Here is a 17,232-nt window from a genome sequence, read left to right as displayed (position 1 = left end):
TAAATACTGGTTCTGAGTTGTTCTAAGCTTATCTCTGTTACTTTTTTTTGTCTTTATGGCTTATCAAACAGACCATGTACAAAAGAATAGTTGACTTAAATAAAAATATCTGTAGTACCTGACACTTCTGACAAGTGTCACTATCTAACATAATACATGTGATTACGTTCAACTATGTCAGTGTCCGTTGTAAGTGCTTTGAGATATGAGATGAACAATACCTTTTAGCAGAAGGAAGGAGAAGAAAGTGAGAATTGTTTTTGAACTTAAAATGAGAGGTTGATCTAATGAAATAATAATTTGTTGCCTACTTTTCAATTTTCCTTCATGCTCACGGTCAAAGAGAATAGTCGCACGGACATGCCTCTTTTAACTATGTTTTGTTTAGTTTTGATGACAAAAATTGATTCTTTTTAGTCAAATAATTTAGCGCGAAAATCACACATTTAATAGAGAGAGAAATGGAGAATTGCATGTTTGAGCTTGCACTTTAACACGTTAAATATCTCTGCCGCTACCATCTAAGCTTTTTTGAGTGAAAAAAGGAGTTAAAGTCTTAAAACAAACTAAGACAACTTAGGAAAAACAACATCCAAAAAATCGCCCCTAAGACAGTCAGCCAAGAAACCTGGAACAACATAAAAAACATATAAATGAGAGTCTAAACTAAGTTCATTCGTGTTTGATGAGAGTATCAATTACTTGATCAGTTTCACGAACCACATGTATCCACTTGATGTCACAAATTACACAACCAATATCAACAATTTGGCAAATAATCTGGTAATAGGTACTCGACGGGGGAACACCACCTAGATCATGTTGACAACCCTAAGAGTATCACACTCAATAAACATTGGCATCAACCCTTGGAGAGAGTTAGTCCATTATGAATGCTCTAGACCTCCGACAAAAGAGTAAATACTATTCTAATAATTAATTGGTGAGAAACACCCCAAAATTCGAGCGACTATAGAGAAAGTATGTTATATAGGAAAATGGGAATAGAGGTATATCAAAGAATATAAACTTTGTTCCTCAAGTTAAGGCATTTGGAATTTTCTTACAACAGTTCATCAATTGGTGATCAATGTAATTGAACAAAAAAATTGCATTGCAATCTTTTATTCAATAGAGGAAGGAATCATGGTCCACAAACTCTACACATAGCATTTTTAGAATCAAAAGTAATCAAATTCTAAATAATTACCAGAAGGGTTCATTCCAACTTCATTTTCAGTTGAGTTTGGTTTCATCATCATGGTCTGTCTTGGTACCTCTGGCGGATTAGCGCAGCGGATCAGTGCCCAGTTCACATTGTGAAAGAATGGATGTTGTTTGATTTCGGTAGCTCCGCGTCTATAGGCAAGACGGTGTTGGGGCTCTTTCACAAGTAAGCCTCTGATCAAGTCCCTTGCAGCAAAGCTGACAGTAGGAGATTCTGGAAACCTTAAAGGCTGCCCAACAACATTAAACATCGTGGTTCGATTCCCAGAACCTTTGAATGGTGTTCGGCCAAACAAGAGTTCGTATAAGAATATCCCGAACGTCCACCAATCCACAGCACTTCCATGTCCTTCACCTTTGATAATTTCAGGCGCCAAGTACTCGTGTGTGCCTACAAAGGACATTGACCGCGCACTTGTTGGCTCTGCGACTAGCTCAGGGAGAGGTGTCATTTGGTGATGCATGTCATTCTTTAGTCTGAATTTTTTCTCTTTGGATTTTCCGGATAGAAACCGTGGCGAAAAGCATGCATGTTGGATGCAGTCTGGCTGCATTGCACATGCTGGCTGAATGCAGTATCCGGAGCTTTTAGTTTCAGTGATCGGGTTTGGTGACTTCACTAGAGTTGGACTGACGGTGCACCTTAGAGAGAGATCAAAATCTGAAAGCATTATATGACCGTCTTCTCTCACCAACACATTTTCAGGCTTAAGGTCTCTATAGATTATTCCAAGCATGTGCAAGTACTCCAAAGCAAGCAGAACTTCTGCAACATAAAACCTGCAAAAACCCGAAAACGAAAATTAGAGAAATGTCAATATACTTGGACCCTATAAGATAAACATCTTACTTAAGTGCTTATACCATAAGTGTTTATTATACAAGTGCTTATGCATAAGCTATTTCTATAATAAAAGATGACATAAAGCAAAAACTACTTTCATATAATATGTTTTCATTAATGTGGTTTCATATCAAGAAAGCTATAAGAGAGGCCAAATTAATTGATATCTGTTTCTCCGTAGCTGTTGATTAAGTACAGAAAGTATTGATGAGAACGAATATACTAGTTATTTGAAGAAGAAAAATATTAAAAGCATATATTTTCAACTCAAACATAAATCAAGTCAAAACTTGTAAAATCCATTATATTAGAAGGAAAAAGAAGAAGCAAGAGTGAAAGAGAAGCTGTTTATAGTATTCACGATGCTTCAAGTGAAAAGAAGCAAGAAACTGGCTATTCCTAAGCACACTAAGAGATTATATCGGCTACTAGGTATAAATCTCAGGTGTCATGTGTTTATCTTATGAAAAGCTCAGTTGGTATAAAGATTTCCACTATAAGTGCTGAACTAATCTGGTTATCCAAACAGGGCTAAATAAATTACATCAATTAAATCCATGTAATTTATTTCCGCTATATTCCAAGTACTTAATTAAACTGGTTTTCCAAACAGGGCTAAAGAAATTACATTGACTAGGTTTAACTACATACACAAATCAAATTGAATAGGAGATAGATACATTTGATACATGTCTTCTTGTAAGGAAAAGCTAACCTGACAGCATGCTCTGAAAAATACTTCCTAGGTTGTCTTTGCCTGATTGCATGAAGGTCGCCACCGGGACAAAACTCCATTACCAAGCAAGAGAGTGTCTCAGTCTCAAAGTGTGTATATAATGTAGGTAAAAAAGGATGATCTAAAGACTGCAATATCTCTCTTTCCGTCTGAGCCCTTAGTAGCTTCTTACGAGTTGCAAGCTCAGTTTTGTTCATGAGTTTCATAGCAAAAGAAGTCCTTGTGCCACTAAGTTCAGCTAGATATACATTTCCTATATCTCCACTTCCCAATCTCTTCAATATTCTAAAATGCCCCATTTCCAACATCCCCTCGCGAGCTCGGACAGCTTGAATCGCTTCCCATCTTATATCATTTGCCTTATGAGGTTTATACAAAGCACCGCTCAAACTACTTGTGTTGCTTTCATCGCTAACATCACTTCCGGTACTCGCTCTACAGATACTGGTTTTCCTACTCTCATTAAAATCACTGAAATTCGGAACTTCTCCGCTCTCACACGACTTACCATCAACACTCACACACTCACTGACTTCAGTACTTGTGAAACTTTGTTTCGCTTCCGAATAGACGGTGGCTGAATAGTAACTGTTCTGAGGACTAGGACAAAAACTAGTCTCTGACTGAGAATAGTAATTCTTCGGTTGATTAACAACGGCTCGTTTCGATGGAACTAAGATACTATTGTCAGATTCTAATACTTCAGAACTTGAGTCAAAATTCTCAGAATCATCATCAAACAGTTGCTTGCTGCATAATTTTGCCGGCAACCTTTCATTGTTTCTTTCGTGATATGAATGCTTTTGATTAACTACATAGCTGTTTAGATGGTGAATCTTCTTTGTTCCATAATTATGATGATAATGTCTTTGTTCCAAAAAAGATCTGGAAGAAGAAGAAGCTCCTTGACTATTTCTATATAAGGGAGGCCGCGAAGAACGGGGAATCCCTGATGTTATAGGAAGGCTGTGGCGTATCGGTACCTCAGAAACTGAATTCTGAACCTCTGCAATAGTTTCAACTGCAGTCATAGGAGACTCCATGACAGATATTATATCTAAACACACCTAAAAATTCAACAAAACATAGTCAGTTACCAATATCTAATAATCATTCAAAAAAGTTCTGAATTAGCATAATCTCAAACCTAAAAAGCCAACTCAACACGGTAAATTACCAAAATGTAATAATCATTCAAAAAATTCAGAAATAACATAGTATCAATCTCCTGAAACACACCTAAAAATTCCACTAAACATAATCAATTACTAATATCTAATAGTCATTAAAAAAAATTCTGAAGTAACATAATCTTAAGCTCCTGAAACACACCTAAAAATCAAACCTAACACAGTACAATGGGAAATTAGCAATATGTAACAAAAATTCAAAAAGTTCCGAAACAACAGAATCTTAACTATAATGATTGAGATTAAAAGACATTTGATACTCGTTAACACTGATATGAAATTTAAGAATCAAAATAGAGAAAGAAAAAAAAAAATCAACTCAACACAATGAATTACCATATCAAATAATCATTAAAAAGTTTTAAAATAACATAATCTCAAATTCTCAATCACCTATTGTTGCATTCAATATTCAATATGGATAATGAAATTCAAAAGACCAATTTCAGACACAATCAACAATTCATAATGTGATCCAATTTAGAAATTCCCAAAATAAAAAGTCTTCAAATTCAGAAAGTTTGAATTCCACAAAAGATAAAAATAGAAACAAACATCAAGAAACTTCACTCACAAGGCATCATCAACATAGCATAAAAGTTTGATTTTTACAACTTTTCTCTAGAACCCATGATTGTTCATGAAGAATAATCAAAACCCACCAACGTTCTTGAATAAAAATGCATTAAACAGAAACACCCCAATATTGTTTTACAACGTTCTTGATATAAAAAATTTGATTTTTACAAGTTTTTCCAAGAACCCATTATTGTTTTATGAAGAATAATCTAAACCTACCAAAAAATTACAATTTTTTGATGAAAAATGCAATAATAAAAACACCCCAATAAAAAAAGCTTGATTCTTTGCAATAAAGAAAGAAGGGAAAGAGAAAGAACGTTACTTTGATGAGAGGAGAAAAATGGCAATGTGAAAGAAGAATGAGGAATGCTGTTTCATTTGTTCATGTCTCGTTGAAGAAGAAGCATGAGAATGGAAAGAAAAACTGAAGAAGAAGGAGAAAAGTGAAATCACTTTTTGTTTTTGCACTCACTAGCGAATGAACTCAACGCTCTGTAAGCTCGTTTAGAATGATTTATATTTGATTAATTATCTTATCTAATTGAATTTGTAAACTTTAAGCTTTAATCTATAAACAACTTGATTTAGCTTATAAAAACACTATAAGTTCACTAAGATAAACAATAACGTGAGTAAATGACAATCATCAAATGAGTATTTTTAGTTATACGAGTCTATCTATAAACTATTAGTTATAAGCTCAAATGAATATCTCTTATCAAACATAGCTTTAGTTTTTAGTTTTACAATAATTTTTTGACAATAGCTTTTACAATAACAACAAAAAAAAAATTAAATACTCCTTAAAAAAAATTAATACATTCACAATATTGATTAATTTTTTTTTGACAAAATATTGATTAATTTTTTAATAAATTGATAAATAAGTTTTTTTAATAGATTAATTAAAGGCCGCAAGTTCTTTTTTTTTTTATAGATAAAGGCCGCAAGTTCTATTCTTCCTACAACAATATTAGTTAGTATCTAATTAATTAGAGAGTAACGTTTGTCTTGTGTTTTTTTTTATAGTCATTCTTTAAAAGGATATAATGATTAATAATGAATAACGATTAAAAATAATAATTTTATAATATGACATTAAGATAAACAAAAAAAAAACGTATGAAAATCATTTATACAAAAGAAGTAATCTTGAAGATGTGTAATTTTATGTAAAGTAATTGTATTTCTCATAATAAACACTAACCCCGTGTATAATTTTCCCTAAAAAAAAACCGTGTATAATTTATAAATGAGAAAGATTTTGTAACTCTCCCAAATTATGTTATTTGTGATCATTCAATTGGATATAATTGAATAAATTTATATGTAAAAATGAGTGAGAAATAGTCCTATGCTTTTTTCTTTTTTATTTACCCTTTTTTTTCCCGTGTTTTTTTAAGTATCAGTATAAAATGTATTTATTAATGTTTTTTTATTAGAAACACATGATGAGATGAAATCACATGTACGCCATAAAGTTTATTTTTAGTAAATGTAAATTAAATATATGACAAATTTGTTACGAATTAAAAAAACGACATTCAATAATTTATGGATTTTTTTTATCATGATAAAAACCACCTCTTTGTAAGAAAACAATTCAGGACCCGTTTTTTTTTATCAAGGGGAAAATTTTTAAAAAAAACTAAGCAAATCGCTGTCTAAATATCCCAGAGGCATCCTGATGTAGTATTTTTGCATCAAACAAGATAAGTATTTATAAATAGTCTCCTCAAGGACTAGTGCGATATCATGAACAATTCAACATCAAATATCATTCTAAGTTATAAGTTTAAACTATGTTAACAACTTTGCAAAAGTAAAAGTTGAGAGTAATAAGGTTTAAAACTTGTTAGGATTAGAGTTCCTTGACCAAGCATCACATATAACCTAACGATCATATACGGATTCTAGCTTTTCTTTGATATTATCACGTATCCCTCAACGACATCATTCGTGTCCAAACAATATCGTGAGATCTCTTGTTTCATTCAATCGTCGATGTCTCAGACTATTGAACGATCCAAGAGTCGTTCTTATCATTCAATCGACGATTTCTCAATCTATTGAATGATAAGAAAGCATTAAGTTTAGATACAAAAGGTGATTACCAAAACATCCATTCCATGTCTAGAATCTATGTTTTGATAGATGTTCATTCTAGATCTAGATTCAAAAGTATTTTTCAATCACTAATAAATCAAACATGAAGATTAAAGTGCAAGAATAACATCTATATCAAATCAAATGCTAGAACCATATATTTATAGATCAAAAGATTACATGTTAGCAAGGATCAAGTACCTCTAATCCCAACAAAGGAGATTTAGCTACTCATTGTCATGGAAGCCTTGCAAGAATGGATTGAAGAAGAAAGATTCATTACAACTTGTGATGTCTCAACAAAGAAAGAAGAATCCAACTTCTAATCACTCTCACTCTATGAGATCCAACCCTATTTCTCTCTCTAAAAGATGTTACAAGTGAAAACTTTTTTAGAACTAAGATATGGTATCATATATGAAGCCCCCCTCAAGGAATGGTAAGTGACCTATAAATAGAAAAATCTAATCTGCATCAACTCGCCTCGCGAGCTACTCCACTCGCCATGGCGAGCTGATGTTTCTTCACCATTAAGTTTTTGCCATGTCACCTCTAGGGGGTTAGACCGCCCTTACTCGCCAATGCGAGTAGCTTTGCTCGCCTCGCGAGCAATAGGGTGTTTTCTGTTTCTTTCTTTGTTCTGATGCTTGCCACTGCGAGTTGCTGAGCTCGCCTCGCGAGCAAAGGGGTGTCCTCTGTTTCCTTCTCGCCTTGCTGCTCGCCACTGCGAGTTGCTGTGCTCGCCACTGCGAGCTGGATTGCTCGTCTCGCGAGCAATGGGGTGCTTTCTGCCTCTTTGTACTTTTTCCATTTTTCTCCTTTGTTTTAGTGTCTTGAGGTCAGTTCCTGCACAAAAGGGTATAGTAAGATATATAAAGCGTAATAAGGCAATTAACACTTATCTCTCGGCTTTTCCCTCAATAACTTGCAAAGCAAGCAACAAAAGTGCCTAAAATGTAACATGATTTAAACACTTCCTAGCACTTATCACATCCGCAAGCAGAGAGATATTTAGCTAAGGTGGAGGAGACATCCATATCTTCAAGGAATCAACATTTTTAGCACCAAACTTGGCCAACCAGTCAGCACATTCATTGTCTTCTCTCAAAGTATGATTAAAGGAGACCGACCAATGAAGAGAAGAAAGCTTCCTAATGAGAGAAAGCAAGTTTGCATGAGGATGAAAGTCATTCTGATCAGTATCCACAATAAGATCCAAAGCTGTCCGAGAGTCAGATTCCATGATGATAAATCGATACCCAAGGTCCCATGAGAGTCATGACCCGTTTTGTTACTAATAAATAAAAGTGATTTTGATATCTATTAATTAAGAAAATTTATAAAAACAAATTACGATTTATTTTGTTTGGTTATTGTAATTAAAATCGCATGTTTTAAATAATTTAATTTGTTTGGATACAACTATAAAAAATAGTTTTTTTGTTACAAAATTACATCTTTAATAATTAGAGAAAGATTAACTTTAATAATTAGAGAAAGATAATAGATTGTAAATTGTTTTTAACTATGTAAATATTTAGAAGTTGAATTATAGAAAAATTTATTTTGATTGGGATTAAAATTAAGTTTGTTTGTTCTTTTAAAAAAGATTAAGTTAGAGTGTTTTATCAAGTGTGTTTGTTTTAATTTTTTTTTTAAGAGAGAAAATATAGGAGGAGGTTAAAGCAAAAGACACAAAAGGATATATTTTTGATGACGACTCAAAAAATTAAGAAGGGGTAATATTGTATTGTTGGTACACATTAAGTTTCATAATTAGAGAATAGATAATTAGAAAATAAAAGATTAAGTTTGTTTGTTATTTAAAAAAAGATTAAGTTAGTGTTTTTTATCGAATGAGTTTGTTTTAATTTGTTTTTAAAAGAGAAAAAATAGAGGGAGGATGAAGTAAAAGACACAGAAGGATATAATTTTGATGACGTATCAAAAAATTAAAAAGGGGTAAGATTGTATTTTTGATCGATATTAAGTTTTATAATTAGAGAATAGATAGATGTCTTATTACCTACCATTAATGACCCATTATATATAGAAATTTGATTGAATTTTCAAGAGGGAAAGAATTGAGATTCTGAATCTCGCGCCTTTCTTCTTCAACGCAACTGTGTTAGGGTTTCGTTCAATTTCTCTCTCTCTCTCTCTTGCGATCAACCAACAATCATCAATCACTCCCCCTTCGTGATGGATTATCTTCTGACGAAATTCGAATTCAATTTACCAATTCAATTTGTATGTATGTTGGCAGAAAAAACCTACAAGAAAACTCCTCGTGATGCCGAGGTGAGTCGATCCATCGTCTCCTCCTCCTCCTCCTCCTTCTCCAATTTATTATTATTGAATCTTTTGAATGAATATTATTCTAATGATCCATTAATTGAATTGAATTGATTCCGCAGAATTTGACTCAATGGGCTGTCGCTTTGTTAAGATTATCCTTGCATCAGTCTTTTCCTGATTCATTACATACCGTCGAAGGTATTATTATTATTATTATTATTATTATTTGCTGTTTAATTCCTAGAAATATTATTATTCATAGTCTCAGTCTCAGTCGGGGATTAATTTGATGGTTTTTTCGACAACTAATGCTACACATGTATAGCGAATATGCTTCGTGATTGTTGGCATCACTGTTTTATTTCGATCATTCCTTCATCATGCCTCTCTCAATGATCGGTTTTTTTTATTATATGCTATTTTGTTTCGATCATTCATTCGTTCATTTTGTTTTTTCAGAATCTATTTTGAAGTTGTTTGAGGTTTTTCCTCTCAATCCCAAAAACACCGATGTTCTTTGGCTTCTAGGAATGGCTTTCACTGCGCAGGCACTTTTAACCCCAGACGACAAGGATGCCAAACTATTCTTTGACACTGCAGCTGCTTACTTCAAACGAGCTTTTCGTCAGGATCCTTCCAATCCATCTTACCGGTTCTCATCCGAACTCGCTGATGTTAAGGTATTATATCATTTATTTAGTAGTAATGCTTTTCTGCTTTTCAAATTTAACAACACAAATCACTAACTTATTCTTATACTTTTTTTAAGTTTCATGAGCAAACCCGAGGGCTTTGTACTCCTACAAAGGTAATTTCTATTCTTTCTCTTTACTTTACTTTTCATATGCTACCAAATTTCTTGCACTAACTTATTCTTCTCATACCTTTTTTAAGATTCGTGGTCCAGAATGGCCTTCTTGGCCGCCTTCTGCAAAAAAGGTAACAAGACATTCAAATTTCTCTTGCTAACTAGTAATATTATGTAATAATATAATAATGTTACTCAACCATTTCATTTACCCTTTCTTTTTATTATAGGCGGCTCATGAGGGTAAACATGCCAAAATCAATACCCATGGATTAATTCAGCAATCATCACGGGCCATCTCCTGCTTCAAAGGTAACAAGACATACATAAAAGTTGTTTATGTCGTTTTTATTCACCAATGCTTTCTCTTTATCTCCCCAATAGACTGACAGTATATGTTTTTGCACTTACACATAACTTCAAATATTAGTGCGCACAAACTGATAGGTTAAGGTCTTGATTCCGTAATCAGTTTATATGTGTCTTACATCTTCATATGTAAATTGTGTTCACTTTTCGCCTAATCTATTTTGTTATTTTTCAGGCTCAAAAACAAAAATACAATAATCTGACGTATGACATGGTTAAACTGGCCGGCCGAGTTTGCAAAATCCAACCAACACCACCGTTCACCACCGCCTCTCGGATAAGCGAAGCCATTTCATTTGGTTTGTACAGAGTTGGTTACTGAGACTGATAATCACATCTGATTTGGCTGCCACTTATTATTTCATTTTTACTGTTGTAATGTTTTTCATGGTGTGATCATTTACCTATTCATATGTAATTTCATCTCATTATTATAAGAGAAATGCTATACGGGTAAAGATATGCTTTTGACTAATAACTAAGTGTTTGTTTGGTACTTCATCACATTTCTCAAAAGCATAATAGTTTTTCGCTTTGACGGAGAAGCTTGTATTTATCACTTCTGAAAATCATGGCAAAAAGGTCATTGGGATGCAAGATTGAAGTAGAAAACGCGGAACCAAACATGCTATAAGAGATCCTAGATCACAATCTATTTGTTATTTTAGTATTTGGATCAATCATAGTAGCTAGTGACACTCCAACAAATACTGGTTAATATAAGCTGGAAATAAATCGAGTTATCAATGTCCAAATTGTTGAAACAAAGCCCTTTTCAAATACTCCACCCAGAATATTAGCCAAAATTGATTAAATTACATATATTAGGAAAAGTAATTGATCACATTTAATCAATACATTCGATGAAAAAAATATCTTATCTAAGTCATCCTCTAGGACTAATAAATTTAGTCATTAGAAATATATAAAATTAAATTAAATGAGGGATAATATAGATTTTGCTTATATATATCATTCTACAAAATGAGAGATTTAGTCATTTTATTGAAACAGCTTAGAAAGTGGAATATCAATTGAAACAGTAACAAAGTCGCCATCATGGGAATAATGTTACAACTCTTTCGGCTCAAAAGAGGTAAACCAAGTTCAAGTTAGTAGCTCATTAAGACATGACAGATAAGAAGTGCAAATTTTTGAAGATGCACCATTCATTTTGAGGTTTGTAAAGAATAAGTCGGAAAAATAACTAGCACTAAAGCGCCACTTGAAATGCTTTGTTGTTACAAAATGCTACAATGATCGGACCAACCAAATCACCAGCTGCACATCCTGAAATGAAGAACAAGGTTTTGCTTTAGGAAGTCGAAATGAATAAAAATCAGGCCAACACAATTCAAGCAAAAAGATTGAAGCAATAATTTTCTGCATGTGTTGTTTATTATATGATCTTACCAATCCACCGACCAAGTGATGGACGAACAAGGGTAGCACCGGTCCCTGCCCCTATGGGAGGCAGAAACTAAAGATGAACCACGCCTTATTGAAGTAAGGGAAACCTTCTGTCCAAGAAATTGAACTTGCTTGGTTGTAACAACATTACTGCCTTCATCACCGGCATTGAAAATGGATCTAAAGAATCGATACAATTACATGCCTACTTGGACAACGCATAATGCTGCAACTCCTAGCATGTGTTCTGTGCATAATGAACAAAGAGTTAGGACTATATAGTTGATATTAAATGCTCAGGTTATCTAAAAAATGCACGGATTATTCAAGGAAATCTTTGACCTCTGAATGTTGTTCTGCCGACAGAAAAGAAGTAAACAGAAGTAGGCATTTTCCTTGCAGCAATCATGAACAATGAGTGCATGTAAAATCTCTTGATAGCATACAAAACAAAAGTAAAAAAATATCACTCTCGTTTATACAATTTTAATATATTAAACTTTGACCGCTTTAGGCATATACAAGAGAATATAATCTCTAAAACATAGATGAAATTGTTAACAGATTCCAATAACATACCTATAAGATGTCGACAGCAACTCTTTCTAAAATTCTTCAAGTGGTCACAACACTTCTCTGTCATAACATCGAACAAACATATATGAATAGAATGAAAGAGCTAAGCGACTCCATAATACCATTTTTAAGATAGACTTGAAAAAGCATTTCAAGATTTTTATGCAGGCATCCCTGAATATAACTCGGAAGAGATAAAGATTACCGAAAAACTTACTCCGAGTTTCCTTGTCAAGTGAAGGGGAATAGATGCACAACAAATGGGATTAGTTGAAGCTTAATATGGCAATGATGCATGTTTGAATTATTATAGAGCAATGTGGTTTTAACTATTATAGTAAAGTACTATATTACTTCGCACAGATGATTACATTAATTCAAAAGGATATGATTTGTTGAAGCCATTCTCGCCAAAATTTGATTCATATATTCCAATCTAGGAATCAATGAGTTAAGAATCTTGAAGTAGAATCAAGAAGCAGACACAAACATGATGATGATAAAGATGAAAAATAAAGCAAATATGGTAGGAAAGTAGAGACATAAACATAATTTGATAGAATGTTTGGTGGGAGGATAATGGGAAATTAAGGGTGTATTCGGAAGAGCTTATTTTTATTTATCATGTCACATAGACAGCTTAATTAAGGGCTAATAGCATAAGCACTTTTCATACAACTACTCATGATTACATTATTTTTATTACTAATCATAAAATAAAGCCAAACTAGTTTTGAATAGGCTACAAGATGTTTCCATAAGCTATGCTAAAGAACTTTAGCAAGTGTGCTAAAAACAATTTATGGACATGTCATAAGTTATTTTAATAAGCTCTCTTAAACAGTCTCACAACTGCTTATGCCTATAGATAAGCTGAAATAAGTCAATCCAAACAATCCGTCAAATACACTTAAATAAGAGAGCTTATAAAAGTTGCGTATCATGTGTTCATGGTTATTTTCAACTTACTTTCAAAAGCTTCCCAAGTAGCTTGTATAATCAGCACATAGACAGCTTATATAGAATTTACCTCCATAAACTCTAATCTTTGATCACGAAACAACTTAAGCACTTAATTATGTTTATTCAAACACCCCAAAACCTAATTCGTACGCAGCTTGATATATGGTAAAGAGTACATATTGCAAATACAATGTAATAAGCAGTCCAGTGGTTTGGGTAGAGACATCTAAGGCATAAAACCTAGGGTTCAATCTCTGCTATTAACATTTCTTCTTCAACAAATTAACTACCAACATCAAGTGGGAACAAAATATAATAAGGAATTATCATTGGTGAATGCAAAATGCAATAATCACAATAAACTGTAAGTTGGTCTTATACCTCTTCAAGCGGCAAGCAATGCGGATTCATTGACAATGTTTGCAAGATCAGGTTCCCCTACAAATACTTTTCTAGAGAAACAACCTGGGCGACATAGCACTTGATCCAACGCTTCTGGTTGGTTAGTTGCTGCAATGAAAACCACTCATCTAGAATTCAAATTCATCCATTTCTGTCAGCAACTACATAGACAGAAAAAATCCTTTAAAAAGGCAGCTCAGAGCAAACGACGGACTTGAGCGCACATGATTATTTTATTTTTTACTTAAATTCCAATGAACATAAGGAATATTTGTTTTTTTTCATGTAGATGGTATATAGTATATACTAGAAGTCTAATACAATCAAATAATGATAAAGAAACTGAACTTTTAAAATTTCAGCCATGGTTATCAAACTGAGATTCAAATCATGAATCTGAAGACATATTTTCCGAATCAGAATACATTACTAATGTCATTTTTAAGTAAAAATTATAAGCTGATATATCACATGCGAACTTAACGGTAATTCAAGATTCATACCATAAATCAAATGACATAAGAAAATTGATTGGTTATACAAAGTTGACAAAAAAAATATGGTTGGCTACATTAAGTATAAGTAGTGGTTAACATTCTCCAAAACATTTTTATGTTCTCGTGAGTTTAGCTCAGTTGGTAGGAAAATATTTCTAAAATATTTTTACGCACATAATTTAGAAATAATAATATTAACACTCAATATTTTCGTGGAAATATTTTCGTGGTATTGTGTTTTCATGGCTGGTTTTAATGCACGTTTAAATGCTTTTAAAAGTGGAAACAAAAGGAAAAATGGAAAGGAGCATAGACATGAGAAGAAAGTAAAACCTCAACAAATGTGTTAGTTCGGTGCGTGGGAGTGAGAGGGCTAAAACGTCATGAGCTCAATGTGGAAGGCTACTGCTTTTTACTTTGGCCAAGGTTTATGGCTGCTTTTCTCTTGGAAAGTTCTTTGATGTCTTGAACAGAAATAATGGCTTGAATATGATATTTCTATAAGTAAATTTAGGAAAAACACACCATATCCTCCTGCCACACACACACACCATGAATTTACGGTCTAAAATGGAAAAAAGGGAGGAAGATAATGTTGATCTCGCAGCCAACCGAGACTTATATATAGCAACAAAGGGAGGCCACGAAAGAAGGAGGGTTTGAAGGAGTGAGGAGTAAATCAGTTAATGTGATTGAAGGGTAGGTGGCCGTGGAACAATGAAGTGATAAAATGAACAATGGTGTTAATGTGACTGATGGTGGTTTTGATGGGAGAGGACCGTGTGAAAGTTCAGATAACATGGTTATAGTTACGAGGGTTGTTCGGTTCTTTTTTGGTGGTGTCTAGGTTCGAACCCCAAACCTTGCATATATTACTGTTACACTCTAATTTTTGACATTAGATACCACTGACACGTGTCTTTTGACCCTGATCAATCTTTGACTTTTCAGCGAAAAATTTCGGCAGAGAGATATTTTAAAATACCTCATATTTGGTACCGAGTCGGACCCTCTTCTCTCAATTTTTATTTATTATTACTTTTAGTTTTATTTATTATTATTATTATTATTATTATTATTATTATTATTATTATTATTATTATTATTATTATTATTATTGTTGTTGTTGTTGTTGTTGTTGTTGTTGTTGTTGTTGTTGTCATTATTATTATTTATTTTAGGGGAAATTACACTGACCTCCCCTGAGGTCTCTTTTAATGACACAAACATCCCCTCTAATTTCATAATAGATATTAACCTCCCTTAAGTTCTTTTAAAATATACATGTACATCCCTTCTTACTTAACACCGTTAATACTCTGTTAGAAATTAAAACAGTACTCTCCTTTTTATGATGGCAATCTTTCTCTACAAGCGATTGAATATTTCTGTCTTTTTATGATGGCAATCTTTCTCTACAAACGATTGAATATTTCTCCATTGTTGTAAGATTTTCAATTTTTAATTTTTTTTCTTCCCTTATTTCAAATCTATTGTTGAACCTGCTCTCAATTGATGAAAAAACCTGTAAGAAACCTGCAGAATCTTATTTCCATGTGAGCAAGTTGCATAAAAATTCATTACCATTATTTGGTTTTTGTTTTGACCGAACCAATTATGAACAGCACCCCATTTTTTTTTCATCCAAATAACTTGCAACATAATTGCACCAAAAAAGAATTGAGTGGATGGGAATGTCATCGTATGATAGGAAGGGATGGTTAAAGAACATAATAAATAAATAAATGCATAGCTACAGAGAATAAAGAAGATGCGAATTAAAGATACCCAATACGTTTTGTGATTCTTCTATGGTGGAAGAGAGATGTTGGTATTATTTCTTTGGAGGAAACTGAAAAGCCAGGTATAAATTTGATCTCTTGAGTGTTCCAGGGAAAGAAAAGAAGAGTGGAAAGATGTGAGATCAACGTTTTCAGGTTTTTAACGGAACCTAAGTTGTTGTTAACGGTAGGGGAGGTCTTTGTCAATTGAGAAAATAGAGGGGAGGTTAGTAACATATTCATAGAGTTTAAGGGAGGTGAGTGTATTTTTTCCTTTATTTTATATCAAAAGTCCAAAATATCCAAGGCCTGTCATGTTTCTTCAAACCCCAAACCAGGGCAGTTTCTGTTCCTGTATTCACAGACACAATGTCTCAATACCCTTCTATAAGTATAACCTGCAAACTTCCACAAGAGGAGGAACAATTTTTTCCAAAAAAAAAAACATCAACAAAAAGAACCAATTTCTCAAGAATAATTTTCACGCAAAAAGACTTGCAAGGCAACCAAAATCAACACACAAAAATTCCTCACAAAACCTGCAAAAAATACACACAAATAGGGAGCAAAAATTTCGATCCAAACAGCAATCAAACAACACGTTATAACAACCGACACAGACTCCTAAACCTCAAAAATCCGCCATTCCAAAACACCACAGAAACCAACACGTTTCTAGCCAATCCTACACAACTCAACCGTCGATTCAAACCAACTCACTCAAAACACCAATTTCACAACACAATCAACACCACATCAGACACAAACGTCCACAAATTCCATACATAACTAACCCATAAACCCAAGACAAGTCCAAACCGATTCACACACACACCGTAACACAAGTTCAGTTCCATTTTCAAAAAAAGGTAGTATTCTTTCCTTTTAGATCTAGGTCGAACTGTTTGGTTTTAAAAAAATTTAAGTCTTCCCTTGTTACTCATATGATCTTCACAGTTTCTTGTCATCAGCCCATCAAATCATGTTTGTGTCTCCTTCAAGTTTCTTAACTCTCTCATTGATTCCTAGATTGGAATATCTGGATCAAGTTTTGGCTAGAATTGGTTGAACAAATCATATCCCTTTGAATTAATGTAATCATCTGTGTAAAGTAGTATAGGGCTTTATTATAATAGTTTAAACCACATGGCTCTATAATAATTCAAACATGCATCATTGCCATATTAAGCTTCAATTAATCCCATTTGTCATGCATCTATCCCCCTTCACTTGACAAGGAAACTCGGAGTAAGTTTCTCGGTAATCTTTATCTCTTCCAAGTTATATGCAGGGATGCCTGCATAAAAATCTTGAAATGCTTTTCCAACTCTATCTTAAAAACGGTATTATGGTGTCGCTTAGCTCTTTCATTCTATTCATTTATGTTTGTTCGATGTTATGACAGACAAGTGTTGTGACCACTTGAAGAATTTTAGAAAGAGT

The 17,232-nt window shown here is 33.3% G+C and overlaps 3 protein-coding genes across 5 annotated transcripts in view; 1 reads left to right on the top strand and 2 right to left on the bottom strand.

The window, feature by feature from the left end:
- Positions 1-973: 973 nt before the first annotated feature.
- On the bottom strand, positions 974-5,070 carry LOC146911856 (protein kinase PVPK-1-like). Its single transcript, XM_085718036.1, has 3 exons — positions 4,902-5,070; positions 2,787-3,874; positions 974-2,007 (listed from the first exon to the last, which is right to left on the bottom strand). The coding sequence occupies exons 2-3, from the start codon at positions 3,848-3,850 to the stop codon at positions 1,182-1,184; spliced, it is 1,890 nt and encodes a 629-aa protein (XP_085574162.1). The 5' UTR covers positions 3,851-3,874; positions 4,902-5,070; the 3' UTR covers positions 974-1,181.
- A 3,693-nt stretch (positions 5,071-8,763) lies between these two features.
- On the top strand, positions 8,764-10,661 carry LOC146911855 (mitochondrial import receptor subunit TOM20-1-like). Its single transcript, XM_085718067.1, has 7 exons — positions 8,764-8,986; positions 9,103-9,181; positions 9,443-9,663; positions 9,753-9,791; positions 9,878-9,922; positions 10,022-10,103; positions 10,336-10,661. The coding sequence occupies exons 1-7, from the start codon at positions 8,888-8,890 to the stop codon at positions 10,356-10,358; spliced, it is 588 nt and encodes a 195-aa protein (XP_085574193.1). The 5' UTR covers positions 8,764-8,887; the 3' UTR covers positions 10,359-10,661.
- A 471-nt stretch (positions 10,662-11,132) lies between these two features.
- The window catches only part of LOC146911852 (putative inactive ATP-dependent zinc metalloprotease FTSHI 3, chloroplastic), a 31,698-nt gene continuing 25,598 nt past the window's right edge, over positions 11,133-17,232 (bottom strand). The window contains exons 1-5 of one of the 3 annotated variants that reach the window (XR_015014730.1): positions 13,491-14,048; positions 12,150-12,206; positions 11,913-12,003; positions 11,574-11,817; positions 11,133-11,450 (exon numbers count right to left, since the gene is read on the bottom strand). Coding sequence is in view for 2 of the 3 variants with exons in the window: in XM_085718068.1 (XP_085574194.1) it covers positions 11,751-11,817; positions 11,913-12,003; positions 12,150-12,206 (215 nt within the window). In the remaining variant the exon portion in view is untranslated. Of the gene's footprint in view, positions 11,451-11,573; positions 11,818-11,912; positions 12,004-12,149; positions 12,207-13,490; positions 14,049-17,232 lie in introns of those variants that run through there. The other 2 variants (XM_085718068.1, XM_085718072.1) reach the window with 2 other exon arrangements.

The sequence above is a fragment of the Medicago sativa genome, chromosome 6, assembly GCF_051527215.1.
Source record: "Medicago sativa cultivar Bolivia chromosome 6, Bolivia_mono, whole genome shotgun sequence".
In the NCBI taxonomy this organism is placed as follows: domain Eukaryota; kingdom Viridiplantae; phylum Streptophyta; class Magnoliopsida; order Fabales; family Fabaceae; genus Medicago; species Medicago sativa.
Note: the sequence above shows the minus strand (reverse complement) of the source record. Positions and strands in the feature narration are given on the sequence as shown.

Excerpts from the sequence above, each read along its gene's own strand:
- LOC146911855 (XM_085718067.1), top strand. The coding sequence starts at position 8,888 with ATGGATTATCTTCTGACGAAATTCGAATTCAATTTACCAATTCAATTT. Across the intron at positions 8,987-9,102 it reads AAACTCCTCGTGATGCCGAG|AATTTGACTCAATGGGCTGT; the intron begins GTGAGTCGATCC and ends TTGATTCCGCAG. Across the intron at positions 9,664-9,752 it reads CCGAACTCGCTGATGTTAAG|TTTCATGAGCAAACCCGAGG; the intron begins GTATTATATCAT and ends ACTTTTTTTAAG.
- LOC146911856 (XM_085718036.1), bottom strand. The coding sequence starts at position 3,850 with ATGGAGTCTCCTATGACTGCAGTTGAAACTATTGCAGAGGTTCAGAAT. Across the intron at positions 2,008-2,786 it reads TTTTCAGAGCATGCTGTCAG|GTTTTATGTTGCAGAAGTTC; the intron begins GTTAGCTTTTCC and ends GGGTTTTTGCAG.